This window comes from Diceros bicornis, chromosome 22 (assembly GCF_020826845.1).
Source record: "Diceros bicornis minor isolate mBicDic1 chromosome 22, mDicBic1.mat.cur, whole genome shotgun sequence".
NCBI classification, from domain to species: Eukaryota; Metazoa; Chordata; class Mammalia; order Perissodactyla; family Rhinocerotidae; genus Diceros; species Diceros bicornis.
In genome coordinates, this window is record NC_080761.1 from 53,331,951 (window position 1) to 53,351,611 (window position 19,661).

General features: G+C 44.3%; 1 protein-coding gene across 2 annotated transcripts in view; it reads left to right on the plus strand.

Moving 5' to 3' along the window:
* The first annotated feature begins 730 nt into the window (after positions 1–730).
* NFX1 (nuclear transcription factor, X-box binding 1) overlaps positions 731–19,661 on the plus strand; it is a 63,982-nt gene continuing 45,051 nt past the window's right edge. For both annotated transcript variants that reach the window (XM_058565963.1, XM_058565964.1), the window contains exons 1-5: positions 731–831; positions 4,646–5,650; positions 13,805–13,963; positions 14,943–15,020; positions 18,705–18,810. In XM_058565963.1, the coding sequence (XP_058421946.1) occupies positions 807–831; positions 4,646–5,650; positions 13,805–13,963; positions 14,943–15,020; positions 18,705–18,810 (1,373 nt within the window). In that variant the 5' untranslated portion in view covers positions 731–806. The remainder of the gene's footprint in view (positions 832–4,645; positions 5,651–13,804; positions 13,964–14,942; positions 15,021–18,704; positions 18,811–19,661) is intronic.

Here is a 19,661-nt window from a genome sequence, read left to right on the forward strand (position 1 = left end):
TAAAGCAACGCCTAAGACAGAGGATGCATTAAAACATACGTGAATGAATGAATCTATTCCTGTTCTTGGGGAAGCCTGGACCAGTGAATTACTTTACAAATGCAGATACTTCACACTTAAACGTTGTGTTCTATTTAGTAATACAACAACAAAACAAAAACTCCACACATTCGTTTAAAATTTTGTACTTTAAAACTTAGTGCCTCCAAACTTCCCACCTCATGTTCAGTGTCCATCTGTGTTTGTTTTATTGTCATCTGCCCGTTCAAGTCCTTTCCTAATATATGGCTTATCGTTTTCTAACCGATTTGTAAGAGCTCTTTGTATATTACCCCTGAATCGTTTGTTTTGCACATATTTTTTCCCAGTTTGCCTTTTGACTACCTAGGTGGGTTTTGTTTCTTTTTTTTAAACCCCAAGCCTGAACTACTCTAGGAAGGCGATAATGTCAGAAGACGAGGTGAAGTTTGTTGGGTGGCAGGGCAAAAGGGCAAGGTAGCAGGAGAGGACAGTGACCCTCAAAGAGGAAAACAATGATTACGCAAGTCCGTGTTCGTCCTGCCCCCCTCTCTCCCTCGCGATCCTTGCCACCGACAGCCACTAGTCTCCTCCTTCAGCCCGGCGCCTGGCGCGTCTGTCTGACGTCACGGACGCACTGCACAGTTGACTCAGGCCGCGCAACCTCCGTGGCGCGTCTACGGGGCGCGCACTTGCGAATATTCTCGCGGCGCCGGAAGTCCGGGGCACGTGACCGGGTGACAGCGCTCGTTGGGCTGCAGGGCTCGCTTTAGGTGTTGCGGCACGGGATGGCGGAGGCGCCTCCCGTCTCAGGTACCGTCCTGGCCCGCGCGGATTGGGCCCCTCGCAGGGAGCGGAAATTGGGTCCGTGACGAGTCCTAGGGCCCCGGCCATTCATATCGCGAGAGTGGCGCATTCTAGGGCTGGGGATAGTGGCTCGGAAGGGCCAAGCCACGCGCGTCGTGCATACCGAGATCGCGACCATCCCCGACTGGGTCGTGAAGCCCCGCGGCTGGGTTTCTAAGGAGAGCGTGTTTGTCCCCGCCCCTCCAGGGCTCATCCCGGCCCTGCTGGGGCAGCGGCCGCTCCGATCTGGGACAGGCGGGCGTCGGCCGGGTCGCTGCCCGTGACGGTGTCTGGCTCCCGACGCGTGGCGGGCGTGCGCGCTGTGCTGGAGGTGTATTCGGGCCTCTCGGGGCAGCGGCGCGGGCGCCGTGGTTTCCAGCCTTCGCCTGCCGCAAGCTCGCGGTGTGACTGAGTCTCATTTTCCTCGTGTCAGTTAGCAATAAAGAAGTTAGTTCCTGCGAACGCTCCCGCCCTGTGCTGTACCTGTTCCATAATTGTTAGCTCACTTCCCCTCCCGGGGCTGTCTATGTGTAGAGACAGCCTCATTTGGCTGTTAATATAACATCCATTTCCATTTCCTTCAGGGTGCACCTGAGATCTTTGTTTTCCAAACTTTTTGGACAGCGACCAAAAAGGAACATTTTACATCACGACCTCAGTGTACACGTGCATACATATAAAAGCGAACCAAAAGTTTCAGGAGGCCGTGGTTTTCCTTACTATCTGCAGAACGCTCTATTTTCTATTTTGTTTGAAAAAATACTTGTCACAGCCCACCACATTGGTTTGATTTCAGGACCCATTCTTTCTGAAAAACAGGGCAGCAATCTGCAGCATGAGGTTTGTAAACGGTCATTGATTTGAGTCTTAGTTCTGCTACCTACTAGCTGTTGGAGCACCAAGAAGAGTATATAAGTATTTGTGTACTGGGTGGAAGGTAAAATGTTTTTATTGTGAGTTTCAGTCAAAACAGTTGGAAAACACACTGCATTGGTGTACCCTAGTCCTGACTTAGGTATTAAGTCATGTTGGGGGGTGGGAACCTTTTGAGGCTGGTGGGTTTTTTTTTGTTTTTTTGTGTTTTTTTTCTGAGGAGATCAGCCCTGTGCTAACATCCGCCAATCCTCCGCTTTTTTTTGCTGAGGAAGACGGCCCTGGGCTAACATCTGTGCCCATCTTCCTCCACTTTATATGGGACACCGCCACAGCATGGCTTGCCAAGCAGTGCGTCGCTGCGCGCCCGGACCCGAACCAGCGAACCCCGGGCCGCCGCAGCGGAGCGCGCGCACCTAACTGCTTGCGCCACCGGGCCGGCCCCAAGGCTGGTGTTTTGTTATTCTCCCACTCATTCTTTTCCCAGATCCTGTAAATTGGATCCGTTGGTCTCCCCATCCTCAGGCTCACCTCTGGCCCATTTGTACACCCTTCAGTTGGGTGGGGCTAGTTGTGAGTCATGAGTCATAGTTTAGGCCTCTGGAGTTTTCCCCAGGTTATAATCTCCTCCCCATCTACTGAAGCAAAGTCCCCTAGTCCAGTAACCTCCCTACTGCCTCTCATGTGCCTTAGTTTGCTTTTGCCTTAATTCCTGTTCCATGTTCTTACTTCAGCATTATCTCTAGTCCACACCTCCATCCCCACTCAAGGTTTAGTTCTTTTGCCCGCTCCTGTCCTCAAACAGAGCCCAGTCCAGGATTATCTTTCTGCCCGTGGGCAGACTCTCCGCTGCCAACTTTGTCTCTGGACTTCATAATCTACAGTTGGATTCCCCCTTACTCTGCTCCACCAACCTGTTGGACACCTACTGTGCTGCCCTGTTACCTTGGATCTAGGATGCCACTTGTACTATAGCCAACCCTTGGTGATGAGACATCCTATTTACTGAGTAACTTCCAGCTACTTAAAATAGTGAAAAAAAAGGTGTCTCAGATCTTTGTGTCCGAGGTCCAGTTTCCTGCTTCATGTGCCCTTTTTCCCTTCCTCACGTCTCTTAAGTGTCTTTCTTAGGGCTTTGCCTACTTCCTCACATCTAGTGGAACATACACTGTGTATGAACAGGTGCTGCCTATCTGGACTCTGTAGTCGATCAACTCCTTACTGCTTAACATGCAACACTCTCTTCCCATCCTTTCCCAGGCTATTCTGGAGAACTTTACTGACCTTTTTTCTACCTCTCTCTCCAACCTTGCTTCTTCAAGCATAAGAGGACTACACAACACCGGCTTGGTCTGATCTGCCCATTCCCACCCTTAAGTTATCTTTTATGTTTCTGGAACACCTTCTCTGCCATCTTTTGAATTTGTCTAATCCTCTTGCCATTTTGTAAGCCCCTCTACCCCATCCCCAGAATTCTGCCGGTGTGAAAGCTTTCAGGACAAACGCTGGGTTGAGTGAGAGGTTACCCTATGACCTTTATGATCTTGTTCAGTTCTTAAGTATATGTACCGCTGCCCAACCTCTGAAAGTGTAACATAGTGTAAGAGCATGTTCTTGAGGGCCACATAGCCTGGGGTGGAAACCTGAATCTGCTTTGGAATATCCCTGTGGCCTTGGGCAAGCTGTTTACTCTCTCTCTGTCTCAGTTTTCTCATCAGAAATGTAAGGATTAAGGGAGTTAACACATGCAAAGTGCTTAGAATAGTGCCTGGCACATACTCAGTACTAATAAATGTTAGGGCTTATTGTTAAACCTGAAACCCACAGGCTCTGCGCTGCACCCATCTGTGGTCGGGTCTGCATGTTTCAGATAGTTTGTAGTCCTAACAGCAATAATAAAGCACCATTTTAACCGCTTTACACATGTTACTAACTTGCTGTACTCTTCAAAGCAACTCTTTGATGTAGGGATTGTTACCATCTCCAATACATATAAGAAAACTGAGATTCAGTAACTTCCATAAAGACACTATAAGTGATGGGCAGGGACTTACACCCGTGTCTTCCACGCCCTGTTGATTCATAGTATATTCTATTTGCTACGTCTAGTTCTGACTTTGCTGCTAACTAGTTTTGTGTTCATAGGCAAATCCTTTCATCTTTGGCCTGTAGGGACTGAGTTGACTACACAAAGAAGCATCTGCGGGGAAAAAATTAGTGGGTTGAAGGGGCATATGCTTAATTTTTGAGACTGTGGGATTCTGGACCATATTATAGAAGTTATGTGTGGAAAAACTAAAATATTTTCCTGAGGGGAAGAGATAGGAACTAATGTACTCACTACACTAAGCACTAGATGAAATCTTACTTAAATTTCTCAATAACCCTTGGAATAGTATTATCATCTTCTGTCATGGATGAGGAAACCAAGGCTAAAAAGCAATCAAGGGTCATCCCTAAGCTCATACTGAAAGTTGGAGGGCCGGACTTTAAAGTGCTTTTGGCTGACTCCAAAGCCTGTTGACTTGCTGTTACACAATGCTACCTTAGAGTTTTGAAAGACCACATGGAACCTGCTGATTGATGTCTCACCCCTGAACTGTTTGCCGACCTTAAATTTTTTGATAAAGTAAATGCATGTATAAATAATGCCTGGTGGCCCAGGTGAGCACCTTACTTAGCAACTCTCAGCAGTGGCTGTTGGTGAGGCTCCTTCCTGGACATGGGATGATCAGTCTCCCACAGGCACCTTGAACCCATCACTTTCACGGGAAACATAGGCCTTACTAAGAGTCTGTTTTATACGAAGTCCTTAGGAAAATGGCTTTCAGATATGGCTTAGAGTCTTCTGGGCTTCCTGGCTGGCTGATTAATTTCTTTACTGGCATGTCTATTTCTTATGTCCTAGGTACTTTTAAATTCAGTACGGACGCTGCTGAGTTCATTCCTCAGGAGAGAAAAAATTCTGGTCTAAATTGTGGGAGTCAAAGGAGACTAGACTCTAATAGGGTTGGTAGAAGAAATTACAGTTCACCACCTCCCTGTCAGCTTTCCAGGCAGATCCCTTATGATGACATCTCTGCTGTTCATCAGCACGGTTATCATCCTTCAGGAAGCAAACCTAAGAGTCAACAGACTTCTCTCCAGTCCTCTGCTTCTCATAAATCACTCAAGAGCCATGGCCTTCAGAGTCAACCCTGGCAGAAGGTGAAGAGTGAAAAGCAGCATGTCAGAGTCAAGAGAGCACAGAGTCTCACTGAGCAGGCCTCAGATGCAGCCATCCTAGAGAGCGTGGCCGGGTCAGAGAGTGGGACAAACCCCAGAGAGCACAGCCCTGCTGAGAGTGAGAAGGAAATTGTTGGCGCAGATCCCAGGGGAGCAAAACCCAAAAAAGCAACCCAATTTGTATACAGCCATGGTAGAGGACCAAAAGTGAAGGGGAAACTCAAAGGTGAGTGGGGTAACAGAATGACTCCAAAACCCGAGGATGGCGGACCTGAGAATACCAAACCCGTGGGGGTCAGCCCCCCTGACTCTTCGGATACATCCGTTAGAAAAGGAGTATTGGACGGGTATGGGGCCAGACGCAACGAGCAGAGAAGATACCCACAGAAGAGGCCTCCTTGGGAAGTGGAGGGGGCCAGGCCACGACCAGGCAGGAATCCGCCAAAACAAGATGGCCAGCGACATACAAATGCAGGACCCAGAAACAGCATGGCCCCCATTCCAAAGGATAATCTCAACGAAAGACCAGCAAAATCTGCCTGTGACAATGGGAACTTGGCAGTCGTCAGCAAGTCTTCCAGAAGGGTTGACCGAGAGAAATGCACTGTAAGGAGGCAGGAGCCTCAAGTAGCATCTTTCCCCCGAGGCAAACAGAACCACGTGCTGAAGAACGTGGAAACGCACACAGGTAAGTCTACTAGATGGGTGGGAATGTTTTATTTTGGTTTTTTGATTTTAATTTTTGAATAGGTAATATATTCACACAATTTCGAAACCCTTTAGAAAGTATAAAAAGGTACAGAGTGAGTGAATGGTCTCTTTCTATCCTGTTCATCGACTTCCTGGGTCCTGCCACCACCTGCTCCCCTCCCCAGTTGGTAACCACTTACTTAGTTTTTATGTATCATAAGCAAATACAAAGAAGGAATTTTCGTCTTAACAAATAAGAAATTTAGTAAGAGTTTTAAAAAATGCAGATATGTGTTTTGTGGATGTTTGGTTACAAGAATTTTTTTTGAATTGTGAAAGCCCGAGTAGGGGATGGTAACGTCTCCACTGCCCCTCCTGGTGCCAGCCTGCATCATCTCTTGTCTGCTCATCTGCAGGAGTTCTAACTAATCTTGCCATCTCCAGTTTCTCTCTCTCAGTTCACCTCTTACACCAGCATCAGGGAGCAATCTTTCTAAAACACATACTGAACTGTGTCACTCCCTTGCTTAATCCTGTTCACTTTTTCTCGTCACGTGCAGATTCTGGCTTCTGCCTTACCCAACAACCCCATCTTCTGCTGCCTCAATCCCCAGCACATTTTATTCCCTGGACGCTATGTGGTTTTGTCTTTCCATACTGTTGCTTCTGTGGCTCGCTCTGTCTTCAGTGTCTACCACTCAGCTCTCTGGTGCATTCTTACCCATTTTTCAAAGGCTAGTTTACTTGCATGTCCAGGAAACCTTTTCTCACCTCTACAGATAGCATTGCTCTTTTCCAGCCCTGTGCTATGTCTTTTCCTTACATATATGTACTTCTATTATAGCACCTACCACTGGAAACCATCATGTGTTATGTGTTAGTGCCCTCTGCTAGTCTGTAAGCTCCTTGAAAGCAGAGATGTTATCTTTCTTTTCATTTTTGTATCCCTATTGCCTAACACAGCTCTTACGAAATAGTAGGTACTCAGCTCTGACTGATAGAAAGTTCTTCCTCACATTGAACTGAAAACTTCTTTCCTGTAAATACTTTCTGTCCCCTGGTTCAAGTTCTGTTCTCTGGAGCAACACAGCAACTAGTCCCTCTCCTCAGTTTCCCTCCCCCTCCTTGCAAATCTGCTTTTTGCAGTGTTTGAAGACCCTTCTCATTTTGCCCTGAGTATATATTTCATCTAGGCTAAATAGCTTCAATCCGCTAGCTCTTCTTCCTGTATCTTCACCGCTCTCGTCTCCCTCTAGTTTAGTGTGACATACAGCCTCACCCATGAAGCCGCTGCCTGCCGGGGCCTGTTTTTATGTTGGCCTATGGTTCTCCTAGTCCTCATTGGCTTCACCTTTTTCTTGGGACCTCAACTTGTGTGTAAACCAAAGCCATGTTTTTCAGAGTTGTTTTTGAATTCTTAAGGCTGGTTAATAGTTTCCTATTGTTTCATAACAAATTACCACAATTGTAGTGGCTTAAGATAATGCAGATTTATGATGTCACAGTTTCTGTGGTCAGGAGTCTGGGTACAGGTTAGCTGAGTTCTCTGCTCAGGGTCTCGCAGGATGAAATTCAGCCAGGGATACAATCTCTTCTGAGGCCTGGGGTCCTCTTTCATGTTCACTGGTTGTTCGTAGGATTTAGTTCCTTATGGGTATAGGATTGAGGTCCCCATTTTCTTGCTGGCTGTTGGCTGAGGGGTCACCCTCAGCTCCTAGAGTCCACCTGCACTTCTCCACCACGTGGCCCTCTCCACCACGTGCTGGTTTGCTTCTTCCAGGCCTAGAGGAAAGCATCTGCTACAGAGTCTTCAAATCTCTCTGACTCGTTTAAAAGGGCTCACCTGATTAGATTAGGCCCACCCATACTAAAGGGGAGGAGATTATACAGAATGTGTACACCAGGGGGTGGGCATCTGGAGGCTATCTTAAAGTTCTGCCTAACAAATCTCTCTTGGCCGCGCATCCCCACATATTCTGGAGAGCACTTTATTCATATTTATTGAGTAAATACTATGTGCCAAGCACTGTTCTAGGTACTGGGAATACAGCACTGATGGGATTTATATTCTGGTAGGGAAGACAGGCAGAAAGCACTTAAACAAATATTTAATATGTCAGGTGATAAGGGCTAAAAAGTAATATAAAGCAAGTTAAGAGGACAGGGGAACAGGGGTGCTAGTTTAGATAGGTTGGTCTCTTTGATGAGGAGGTATTTGAACAGAGACTGGAAGGAAGTGCAGAAGCGCACCATGTGGCTCTCTGGGGAAGAGCATTCCAGACAGAGGGAGAAGCAAGTTTAGATTGGAATCCGAGGGGGGCCTTGAGAGCAATGAGGAGGCCGGTAGGAGAGGAGGTCAGAGAAATAGCAGGGCCTGGATCATGTGAGCCCTTAGATTTGGTTCTAAGAAGATGAGAAGCAGCTGGAAGGTTTGGGGAAAGGGTTGGCGTGATCTTACTAACATTCTAAAACAACCAGCCTGCTGCGTAGAGAATAGGCTCTAAGGAAGCAAGGGGACAAGTTAGGAGGCTGTTGTAGTAATTCAGGTAGTTGATGATGGAGACCTGGACTAGGGGAGTAGTGGTGGGAGAGGTGAGACTCAGACTTTGGATGTATTTGGAAGGTGAAACTGACAGGATTTGCAAATAAACTGGATGTTGGATGCAAGAGAATGAGAGGAGTCAGGAATGCAACCAGGGCTTTTGTGCCTCAGCAGTGTAGAACAATAGAATTGCCATGTACCGAAGTGGTAAAGCCTGGGAGAGGAGAGGGTGTTGTTTGTTTTTAAAACTTTCTAGTTTGGAATAATTTTAGATTTGTAGAAAAGTTGCAAAGACAGTACAGAAGACAGAGAATTCCCATATATGCTTCACCCAGCTTTCTCTAATGTTAACATCTTTCATAACCAACTCTGATCCTTTGTCAAAACTAAGAAATTAATATTGGTACAATAGTATTAACTAACTGCAGGCTTTATTTGGATTTCACTAGTTTTTCCACTAACGTCCTTTTCTGTTCTAGGATACCACATTGCATTTAGTATGTCTCCTTAGTCTCCTCTGATCTGTGACTGTTTCTTAGTCTTTCCTTGTTGGAAAAGTGGTTTTTGCGTGTGTTTTGCTTTATCTACTCCTTGTTGAGGAAAAATAAAGAATGTGGTTAAATTTTTAGTTGCCTATTAGACTTCCAAATAGGTATGTTAAGTAGGGAGTTGGATATAGAGTTCAGGGAAGAGATCTGGCCTAGAGATTTAAATTTGGGAATTGTCAGTATAAAGATGGTGTTTAATGGACTAGAGGAGGTCACCTAAGGTGGGGGTGTAGTTAGAGAAGAAGAGTTTGAGGATGGAGCCTTCCTATACCTGAATGGGTCAAGGTTCGAAGATGGAGATCCAGCAAAGAAAATGGAGAATGAATAGTAATTGAACTAGGAAGAGAAACATGTTCTACATGCCAAATAAAAAGAAAGAATTCAAGGAGGAGGGAGTGATCAGTTGTGCCAGATGCTACCGATAGGTCCAGAAAGATGAGAACTGCGTATTGACCATTGGATTTGGCAGTGTGAGGGTTATGGATCTTGGTAAGAACAGTGTTAGTAAAGTGGTAGAGATGAAAGCTTGGTTGGAGTGGAAAGAGAGGATCAGCCCAGCTATACGTCTCCATGGCTGTTGGAGAGTGGGCTCTGCTTGCTCTCATTCCGTACTGAGAGCATCTGGCACTGCCCTGTTCTCCCAGACTGTCTGGACCCTCATTCTGTGGACACAAAATCCCCTCTATCCTTATCTGCTTCTGCTTTGCTCCTGCTCTTAGTTGACCTGTGGGCTTCTCTCAGTTCACCACTTTGCTTACAGCCTCTCACAGCCTGCTCTTTTCTCTTCTCCTACTTACCTCAGTTTCTGGAGGATGAGAAGAGCTCACTCCTTCTTCCCCAGTGTCATTCCTAACCATTATTCTTCTACTTTTGTATCAAAATCCCTGCTCATTTGAACCTAGTGCTCATCACCTTCCATGTCTCCTCCTCTTTATCACCTGTTAGCCTCCAGATCTCCCAGTCCCAGCCCTCATTTATTAATGCACCTAGCCTATATCTTTCCTCTGCCCCAGTGGTTCTCCAAGTGTAGTCCCAGACCAGTAGCCGTCAGCAACACCTGGTAACTTGTTAGAAATGCATATTCCTGGGCCTCACATCAGACTTACTAAACAAATTCTTGGAGTGGAGCCCAGCAATCTTATCTTTTAACAAACCTCCAGGTGATTCTAATGCATGCTCAAGTTTGAGAACTACTGATTTACCTTAAATCCCGGTGTTCTTCTGGGTGATCATATGGGTTGTGCCATCCTTAGGTTCTTTGATCTTCTCAACCACAGTGACCTTCACGTTCATTCCCCCTTCAAACCCACTACCAGGGAAATACCCTGGGGATGCCTCATCTCTGAAATCTTAAAGTCTTGGGTTCCACTTTCTGACCGTAACCTCTTGTCCTTCTGGCTCTCAGTCTCTTCCACCCACTACTGGCTTTGGGTGGAAGCCACTAGTGGCCCACTACTGGTGGGCCTCCTGCCCACCTTCATTCCTCTTTAGGCTGGGTCTTATGGTAGGTCATCTGAAGTATTATCCTTTTGCCAAGCCATTGGCAGAGTCCCAGCCCTGGATTGATGCTGCAGTCTACCTTTTCTACTCCAGGGAATCGCATCATAGTACAGATTTGGTGCTGCTGCAGTTCATTCACCTTCTCAGAGAGACTTCCTTATCTCCCTGTGTAAAGCTACAATTTTTCTCCCACTGCCAACATTCCCTAATCTCTTGTCCTGGTTTATTTCTCCATATCTGTCTCCATAGCACTATCTGATGCTACATGTTTTCATTATTTATTTGTTTATTGTCTACCTTCCCCCCCTAGATAATAAGCTTCATCAGGGCGGAGGGTTTCGTCTGTTTGTTCACTGTATATCCTTAGTGTCTAGACAATGTCACAGTAAGGCACACAGTAAGGTCTCAGTAAATCTTTTGAATAGTGGTCTCCAACCTCAGTCCTTCTCATTTTCATCTAAGACACTCCAAACCTTTTCTGTGCTTATTCAGACCTTAACATTCATATCGCTCAGTCTCAGCAGACCTCATTACCTCCCACTTCACTAAGAAAGGGAAGATATCAGCCATAATTTTCTCAACTTTTTGCTCCCTTTATACAAACTCAGAGACATCTGTGCCCATCCTTCCTTTTCTTTCATTCTGAGATCTCCTTTATTTCCTTCCATCAGCTTTTTCACATCTATTCCAAGTTTCAGCCTGAATAAAGATCTTCCCAAATCGGTCCTACCCTCCAACAGAGCAACTTCCCTTGTGACGTGGACTTCAGTGTGTTTCCTTTCCTTCCATTCCAGTCTAATCAAGAGTCATCCACTCTGTTTCCTTTTCTTTATTTGTTTTTATATTAAAAGAAAAGTTTTACTGGGAAAAAAAGACAGTTTATTTGTTTCTTAGTAATGGCATCATTGTGGGAAGAACAAAAGAGGGTACAGGGAATCAAATCCCTTTGGGAGGAGGCTCAAGCTTCCCGGAATCCCTTGTCCTTCCTACTTTGAGCATGGGGGTGGGGGTGGGGGAGTGAAAGGAAGAAGCAGGGCGTGGTTGATAACCTAATGAGTAGACCGAGGCACTCGGAAGTAATTTCCTGCGCCTGTGGGAGGGAGGGTGGGAGGGCATGCCCCGAGTAAAGCCGGGGACTCCATGGCATCCAGGCCTGGCTTCTAGTCCTTTTCCTTCCCTTTCTTGGCTTTGGCCTTGGCTTTGATCTTGAGGGTCCAGGGCTTGGTCACACGGATGGTCTCCTGGCACTGGGTCTTATACCACACCTTCTTCAGCGTGTCTTGGCAGGCTCTGGTGCCTGTGCCCCCATCACACGTCCCCCAGCTTTTCCTCTGTTTTGATTCACTTTTCTCTCTTCTGCCATCATCACCACTTGACTCAGAGAGCTACTGGTAAGGTCACGAATGGCTTCCTATTTGCCACATCCAGTGGACAGATGTATTTCAGCCTTTATTATCCCGGACTTCCCTCTGAGTTTGACAAAAGAGGGAGTCTTTTTGGAATGTAACTTCCTTGACTCCTTTGATCCCAAACACTTCTGGTCCTCCTTGTTCTCCTTGACTGTACCTACTTGTGTCCTTCAAGCAATTTGTGGGTCATTCAAAGTTGGCAGCTGTCATCACATCACTATATGTATGTTCATCCTAATGGTCACATTTCACTGTGAGTGGATTTAGAAGCCTCACATAGAAAATAATAATTATTTATTAACTAGCCATACACTTAATGAATAAGAGAAACTGAAAAATAAAAAGACAGTCTTTGGGGTTAAAATTGGAATGTCGATTGTAGTGTTCTCATTGTGTTCCAGACTTCACTTACTTTTCTGTGTCCTGTCCTTCTAACTCAGTTCTGTTCTGGGATGGTCAATAGACATTTTCTATAAAATACACCCCAAGTATAATTCTCACAGACTGTTCTTCTGCTCCAGTCAGCCTCTTGTATATAGATGGCTCAAACTTAATCTTGCTCTCTAATGAGCTCTCTCTTACCTAACTTAACCCTTCAGAATCTTCCACATGTAACATGCTAACTGGTAGGAAATATAATTAACTTTGTTATTGGAGATGTTAACCTCTGCAGGGTAGGGTATCCCTACTTTTAAGAAAGAATCTAAGTCTGGTTCCTCAGTTTTTATAATAGAATTCAGTTTTATGATGTGTTCATCTGTTATCTAAAGCAGGTAGATTTCCTTTAATCAGGTACGCAAAATATCTTTATCCCAGGCTTTCCCCAGAGGGAAAGAGCTGTTGTAGAAACTTTACTGAACCTGAAACTTTCCAGGGAGAGAGGTTCTGGAACAGACTAGATGATACTCATTTGTTCCTTCATCCATCCATTCGTTCAGTAAGTCTTTATTGAGCACCTGGTCTATGCCAGGCACTGGGAATACTACAGTGGGCAAGGCACATGAGGCCTGGCCCTGCCCCACAGAGCCCACAGTCTCAGGGAGTGTTCCTTATTTCTTTTGACATTAAATTGGACAAACAGAAAGTGATCTTGGGAGAGCTAATATTATGGAATAATTAAACTGTGAGCTTTTGAGTCAGATAGCAATGAGTTTGAATTTTGACTTTTTAATTTCTAGCTATGTGACTTTGGGTAAGTGAGTTAACCACTTTGAGCCTCAGTTTCTTCATTATAAAATGGCACCTGTATTACAGCCTTCTTAAGAGAATTAGAGAATATATATAAAGTGCTTTAGCACAGCACTTGGCATGGTGTATTTGGGGTTAGTTATTTTATTCTTATAACCTGTTTGGACCTGAAAACAAATAAAATAATCTTGTTAAATAAATGCTAAAAAGTGTGGACTCAAAAAATATGTATATATATCCTCAGCTCTGAGAGCACCTGGCTATACTTGGGATCTAGAAAGACTGCTAAGATTGTGTTTGAGGAAAAGTCTGGAAACAGGTGAAGGTATCCAGGAACAAATCTGAGAGGATTCTTATGATGCTCTATACTGGTCTCTTGCACGATGCTGAGCTTCTGGAGCCAGGGGCTGTGTCTCTGTCAGTGTATAATCCTACCATGGGTGTTGTGGTAGGCCCCAAGCATATCTTTGTTGAGTGACTCCACTGAAGACTTTCAAGGAAACTGCTAGAACCATCTCCCCACCATGGGTTGTTGGAACCTGTCCAGGCTTAGGTTTCTTGCAGCTGACCTCTGCAGCTTCATGGCCCTTCCCTAGCCTGAATCCGTGGATCTGATAGATTCAGAGAGGGCAAGGTAAGGCGCTTCTGTGCGTTGCTCTTGTTGATCCTCAGCCTGTGTTATGAGGGGCATTTGGCTACTCTGGTCGGTTCCTGGGCAGTTTCTTGGGAATGTTTCCTCAATTGTGGGAATCCCCACCTGAATGTCTACTTCACAAGTCCTCTCCCCAGCATATTCCTGCCCCTTCTTGGCCTCAAACTCTGAACAACCGCCTTACTCAGAATGAGACATCTCTTAAAACCTCTATGTTTGAATTCTTCTCTCAAATGCCTTGGTGGTCCTTGGTTGAGTCAAGTAAGGAATGTTTTTCTGTGTTTGAGTTTATCTGTTTTATTTTTTTAAACAGGTTCTCTAACTGAACAGCTAACTACAGAAAAATATGAGTGCATGGTGTGCTGTGAACTGGTTCGCGTCGCTGCGCCGGTGTGGAATTGTCAGAGCTGCTATCATGTGTTTCATCTGAACTGCATAAAGAAGTGGGCGAGGTCTCCGGCATCTCAAGCAGGTCAGTCGTTTCCCTCCTCTAAGTAGTTATTCTCACCCCTTTGATATGTGCAGGTTTTAAACTTAGCTTTAGAAATACTGTTTGATTCCTCTTGAATATTTCATCTGCAGGGAGGGTATGTTGCCTTGATCACATGTTTCAGATGACCATTATTAAGCTGCAAATCTCAAATAAACCAACTAAATATAACAATATTAAAATAAATTTAGGGTACAACAAAATCAGTCACTTTTACAGAAAATGGTAGCTTTTATCCAAGGAGCAACTATAAAAAACATTTCTTGTGTAATTTGCTTTAGAAAATTTTTAGAAAGCAGTTGTTTAATTTGGCCTTAGGATGTTGGAGTTGCTTTGCCTTTGGCAGATATTCTCCGTAGTATTTTATGGGCTTGTCTCAAAGTATGCTAGTGTTTATGGATAATGCAAGTGTTGTTAATAATACATTTTCTGAACTGTGGTTCTTCTAATTTAAGACATCTGGATTTTCCTGCATGTACTCAAATATTTTATCCTACTTTTTTTTTTCAAGCCAAGATTCAGATAACGTTTACTTTGGTATTAGAAATAATAGAACATTCTCACCACAAAATGAAATGGTAATTATATGAAGTGGTGAAGGTGTTAGCTAACACTATGGTGGTAATCATATTGTAATATATAAATGTATCAAATTAACATGTTATACACCTTAAACTTACACAATGTTATATATCAATTATATCTCGAATAAAATAGAACAAAATGGATACCCTCTTGATTCACCATATCTAAAGTCCTTATGCAGTATTTAAGCCCAAATGCAGTATGTAAGCAAAGCATTCAGTATTGTGAATTTGTTTCTTAAATGTCTGATTTCCTTAACATGGGCATTGCTACCACTGTTTCAATATTATGGCTTCCTATATAGATTTAAATTTTTAAAAATTACATGTGCTTTTGTAAGGAAATTATTTTGGTTTCCTCTCATTTTTCTTGACAGATGGCCAGAGTGGTTGGAGGTGCCCTGCCTGTCAGAATGTTTCCGCACATGTTCCTAATACCTACACCTGTTTCTGTGGTGAGCTTTTTTGCATACCCTGGAGTCTGTTGCACTTGGTGCATTGTACCTCAGTTCCCAGCCCAGGAGAGGTGGTGTGCTGGGCATGTTTCAGAAGTTACTGATGAGACCTCAAAGCTACAGGGCTCTGCAAAACATCATACGCACGTGGTCCATCACACAGCTAGGCCTTTGTGCTCTTGGCAGGCTGTTCTGGAGGTGGGCCTTCCCATCACGCCCACCAGGCTCATGCTGCTTCTGAGCTGTGGTGCTGATGTCCTTGGTCTTAGCTTTAGAATAGAGCTGACCAGATGGCAGAGACGGGTATGGACATGGGCTTCTTCTCACCCCTAACCAGCAGCTTTGATATTCTAGATTTGAGCAGCATGAGTAAGGAGTAGTGTTGAAGGGTACTTTATTTTAATCCAAGAAATCAGTCATTGGTCTTTACAATAACAAGATATTTTCTATAAACCAGCATTACAAACTCTATCCTTGTGCCTGCCCTCTTTATGGAATACTTCCTGTTTTTCAATAGCTTGGTTCCTCTATGTGTTAGGAAAAAAACTTTCTGTGATCCAGATGCTCATTCCTGCTGCTAGTCTATTTCCTGCATGTCTCTTTTTTTTCCTCCCTGCCTGCCTGTCTTTTTTTTGAGTATGTTTGAGGAAGATTAGCCCTGAGCTAACATCCGATGCCAGTCCTCCCCTTTTTGCTGAGGAGGATTGGCCCTGGGCTAACATCCGTGCACATCTTCCTGTACTTTATATGGGCCGTCGCCACAGCCTGGCCTGACAAGCGGTGCGCCAGTCCACGCCCGGGATCCGAACCTGCGAACCCCGGGCCCCCGAAGTAGGGTGCGCAAATTTAACCACTTCGCCACCAGGCCAGCCCTCTCCTGCCTGTCTTTTAATGGCTAACCTTCACCATCTGATGGTTGATTTTTCAGATTTTATTTCTTAACTATCTGTCTCCCTCCTTGAACCGTTGCATTTTTGCTTCTGTCCTCATAACCTGACTAAAACTGTGTTCAGAGATCATCAGTGACCCCTTCCTGACTAAATCCAGGGCTGATTTTGTAAGTTCCTAACCTTTTTTGGCAACATAACAGCCCTTGATGCTTTTGCCCATTTTCTTCTTGAAGTGACTAGCTCTTCCTGCTTCTTTCTTCGTGCTTTCCTTACTTTTCTAACTAATTTGCTCATGTTTCTCCTCTCCTGTTACTTAACTAGCAGCTTTTACCAAGAGTCGGTCATTGACCATCAGCTCTTTAACTTCTAGACTGAATCTCCTGGTGAATTCAGCTGTCTAAAGTGTTCTTGCCCTTCTTCCCTTTAAGTCTTCATCCACTGTATTATTCAAGACCTAACCCCAGGTGTCCTCTTCCAAAGGAGCTTCCCTTTCTTATTCCCTCTGCCACGTTGGTGACACTTTTATTCAGAATCTGCTGGTCTTATATGTTTTATTGCCAAAATCTGAGCCTTAATAGATACTAAATTAGTATTAGTTGAAGAAATGAATATTCTTGAATGTACTACGGGCATGGCAGCATGAAACTGGAAGCAAGAGGTCAATGGAGAATTGGACAAATAGGACTGATACCAAGGCTTGGTTACCCCATTTTAAATGATTTTTAAATATCAAGTACCACTATAGAATTAAAATTCTTATTAAACCTTCACTGACAAATTAGATATGAGACCCTAAGAAGGTATAAGAATATGGGGTAAAGCTTAAGATGATCTGAGTAAGGTAAAATGGTATGAGAATGTGAATAATGACCTTATTCTACCTGATGACTTTGCCCCACTCTACTCTTCCAGGAGACCATTAATTTAATATATTTTATTGAGAACTTATTGATGTACCTGGCACCATGAAGAAACAGAGGGGAATTAGACTATTTATTGACTTTCCAGAGCTTACACTCTTAGAGTTAAGGCACAATTAGCTTGTTGTTCTAGTAGAGGTACCAAATGCTGTGGGAGATATTTGGGGTGAAGTTATGACTGCTGGCTTGATGATCAAGGGAAGCCTTCATAAAGGAGGTAGAATTGAACTGGGCTTGAAAACTAGTAAAATCTTGGTAGGAGGAAAGATTTGTTGAAGAGAATAGCATAAGCAGAAGTTTAAAACAAAGAAAGCTTAGGATCTGTTGGGGGAAGAGGGAATCCTCTGATGGTGGAGCCCAGGATCTGTGAAGGTGGAGGAGAGAGAAATGATTGGAAAGGCAGGGCAGACTTCTTGTTGCCAGGCCTAGACCTTGGGACTATATTTGGCAGCTGTAGGAAGCCACTGAGGGCATCAGTGTGATTCTTTATGAAGTTTAGTCTGGAGGCAGTCAGTAGAATATTTGGGGGCCTAAACAGTTTGGGGACTTGTAACAACCCAGGTGAAGAATAATAAAGGTCTGTAATGGATGTTAGAGTGGGACAGAAAGGAAGAGGTACAAGATCTCAAAGGTAGGTAGGAATTAACAGCAGTGGGAAAGGAAAGAATCCAAATGTGGCTCCAAAGTTTCGTGCTGTTGGAAGTGGTGACACCAAGGACAGAGAGGGCAGGTCAAGAGAACCGGGTTTGGTGGGAACAGTGAGTTTAGTTTAGAAATGTTGAGTTGGAAGATGAGTAAGACATCCAGTGAGAGATGTCCTACGGGGACTTAGGAACAATGGAGGAAGGATCAGGTCTCGGGGATGATATTTGCAGTTGAGAGTAGTAAATGAGACACTAGTGGGCAAGAGAGTAAGGGGCGAAAAACGATCTAATGCAGAACCCTGCGGAAAGAGAAAAACCATCATTTAGAGACGGAGAAAAGAGGTGGAGCCATTGAAAGACGGTAGGAGAAAACCAGGGCATTGTATTGGTTAAGAGGGAAGATGCTGACTTTCGCTATAGATGTGGGTAGTTGGAGGTGACTGTGAAACCCTGAACACAGATGTTCTTCAGGCAGTTGGACATAGGACTGAAACTGAGGATTCAGGGTGGGGCAGAAAATGTGGATTTGGGAATCTTAGGCCCTTAGGTGTATTGAATCTCACCTCATGAGTGAGATTTCTGAAGGAGACAGGCTAGAGAGATAAGCAGAGGCCAAGCGCTGGGGACAGGCTGTCATTTAGGGTGTTAATTGATGAATTCCTCAGGGCAAGGAGTCCTGTGCCTCAGTGTTCTTCTTCCTGCCTCTGTGCTGAATTCATGGAAGATGCTTACTACAGATCTGCAGAGTGACATTGATTGTAAAATTATAGCCCTTTTATGCCTCCTTTATAGCTTAGAATAGAGTTCCTATTACAGGGGACTTAGGTCCTTTCTGTCTCTCACTCCTTCTTCCCCCCTTGCTCTCTTCCGTTGTTCCTTCTTTCTGATTCCCATATCAATTCGAGGGCCCATTTACAGAAGGCTTATCTTGTAGGGTTTTTTTAATCTTAGATTAAATGTGTACATCAGTCAAAGTGGCATTTTCATAAGTAAAAATGACTTTTTATTTATCTTTTCCGGGTAATCCAGAATTTAAGATTTATCATACTCAGTGAAGCTTTTGATGAAGCATTACATTTAACTTTTTATTTTAGGGTGTGGAATAATGTATTCGTTGAACTAATGAAAACCACACTGATGTTTCATGCTGTCTAGCTCTATATGTTATTTCATTAAAGTCTGCGATGCAGTTGAAGTTTGTACCATTGACTCTCTGATCTGATGTTTTAGGCAAGGTAAAGAATCCTGAATGGAGCAGAAATGAAATTCCACATAGTTGTGGTGAGGTTTGTAGAAGGAAACAGCCTGGCCAGGACTGCCCACATTCCTGTAACCTGTAAGTTGGAATGCTAGACCCCTGGGGATTCCTGGTGGACACACTTTGCTCATGGCTCTGAGTACACATATCTCTCATGTCACAGGACGAGGTGAAAGGCAATATGGTATCCTTTACTGAGCACTTACCCTGTGCCAGGTGCTCTGCAAAAGTTAGCTCATTGAATCCTTACAACAGCCCAGTGATGTATAGATAGCTATCTCCATTTTACAGATGAGGCTCAAAAAGGCCAAGCATCTTGCCTAAGGTCACAGAGCTAGGACATGATAGAGCTGGGATTTCCAAAGCCAGTGCTCCTCTCACTGTATTACACTGCTGGCTTCTCAGACGAAGAGTTTCCCAGCAACATCCAGGTCCAAGAGAGTGTATAGGGACAGACTTCTGTCTGGGGAAAGGCAATCGTGTAGGGCCCTGTTGAGCAATATTTCTGGATTGTGACTCCCTTCCCTACAACAAGTAGCCAGCATTAGAATGTATCCAGTCAGCTTCTAAATCATAAGAGAAATGCAAAATAATAAACAGTTGGTCAGTTACAAATAAATCTCTACAGACTTTGACCTCAGACAAAGGTTTAATTCCTGAGTTTGGGTCACTTAACAGTTGTGTGACGTGGGATAAGTTACTTAACTTCTCTGAGCCTCAGTTTCTGCACCTGTTAGATAATAATGATATAAGCAGCAATACTTACAGAGTTTTATAAATATTAAATAAATTAACGCACCTAAGAGGCTTGGTACATAGCCTGGCATATGGTAAGCGGTCAAAAAATGGTAACTCTTGCTTTTATGACCCAAACCTAGAGTAAAACAGACATCAGAGTGTTATCTCAGTGCTTGTGCTGTGTGGAGCGG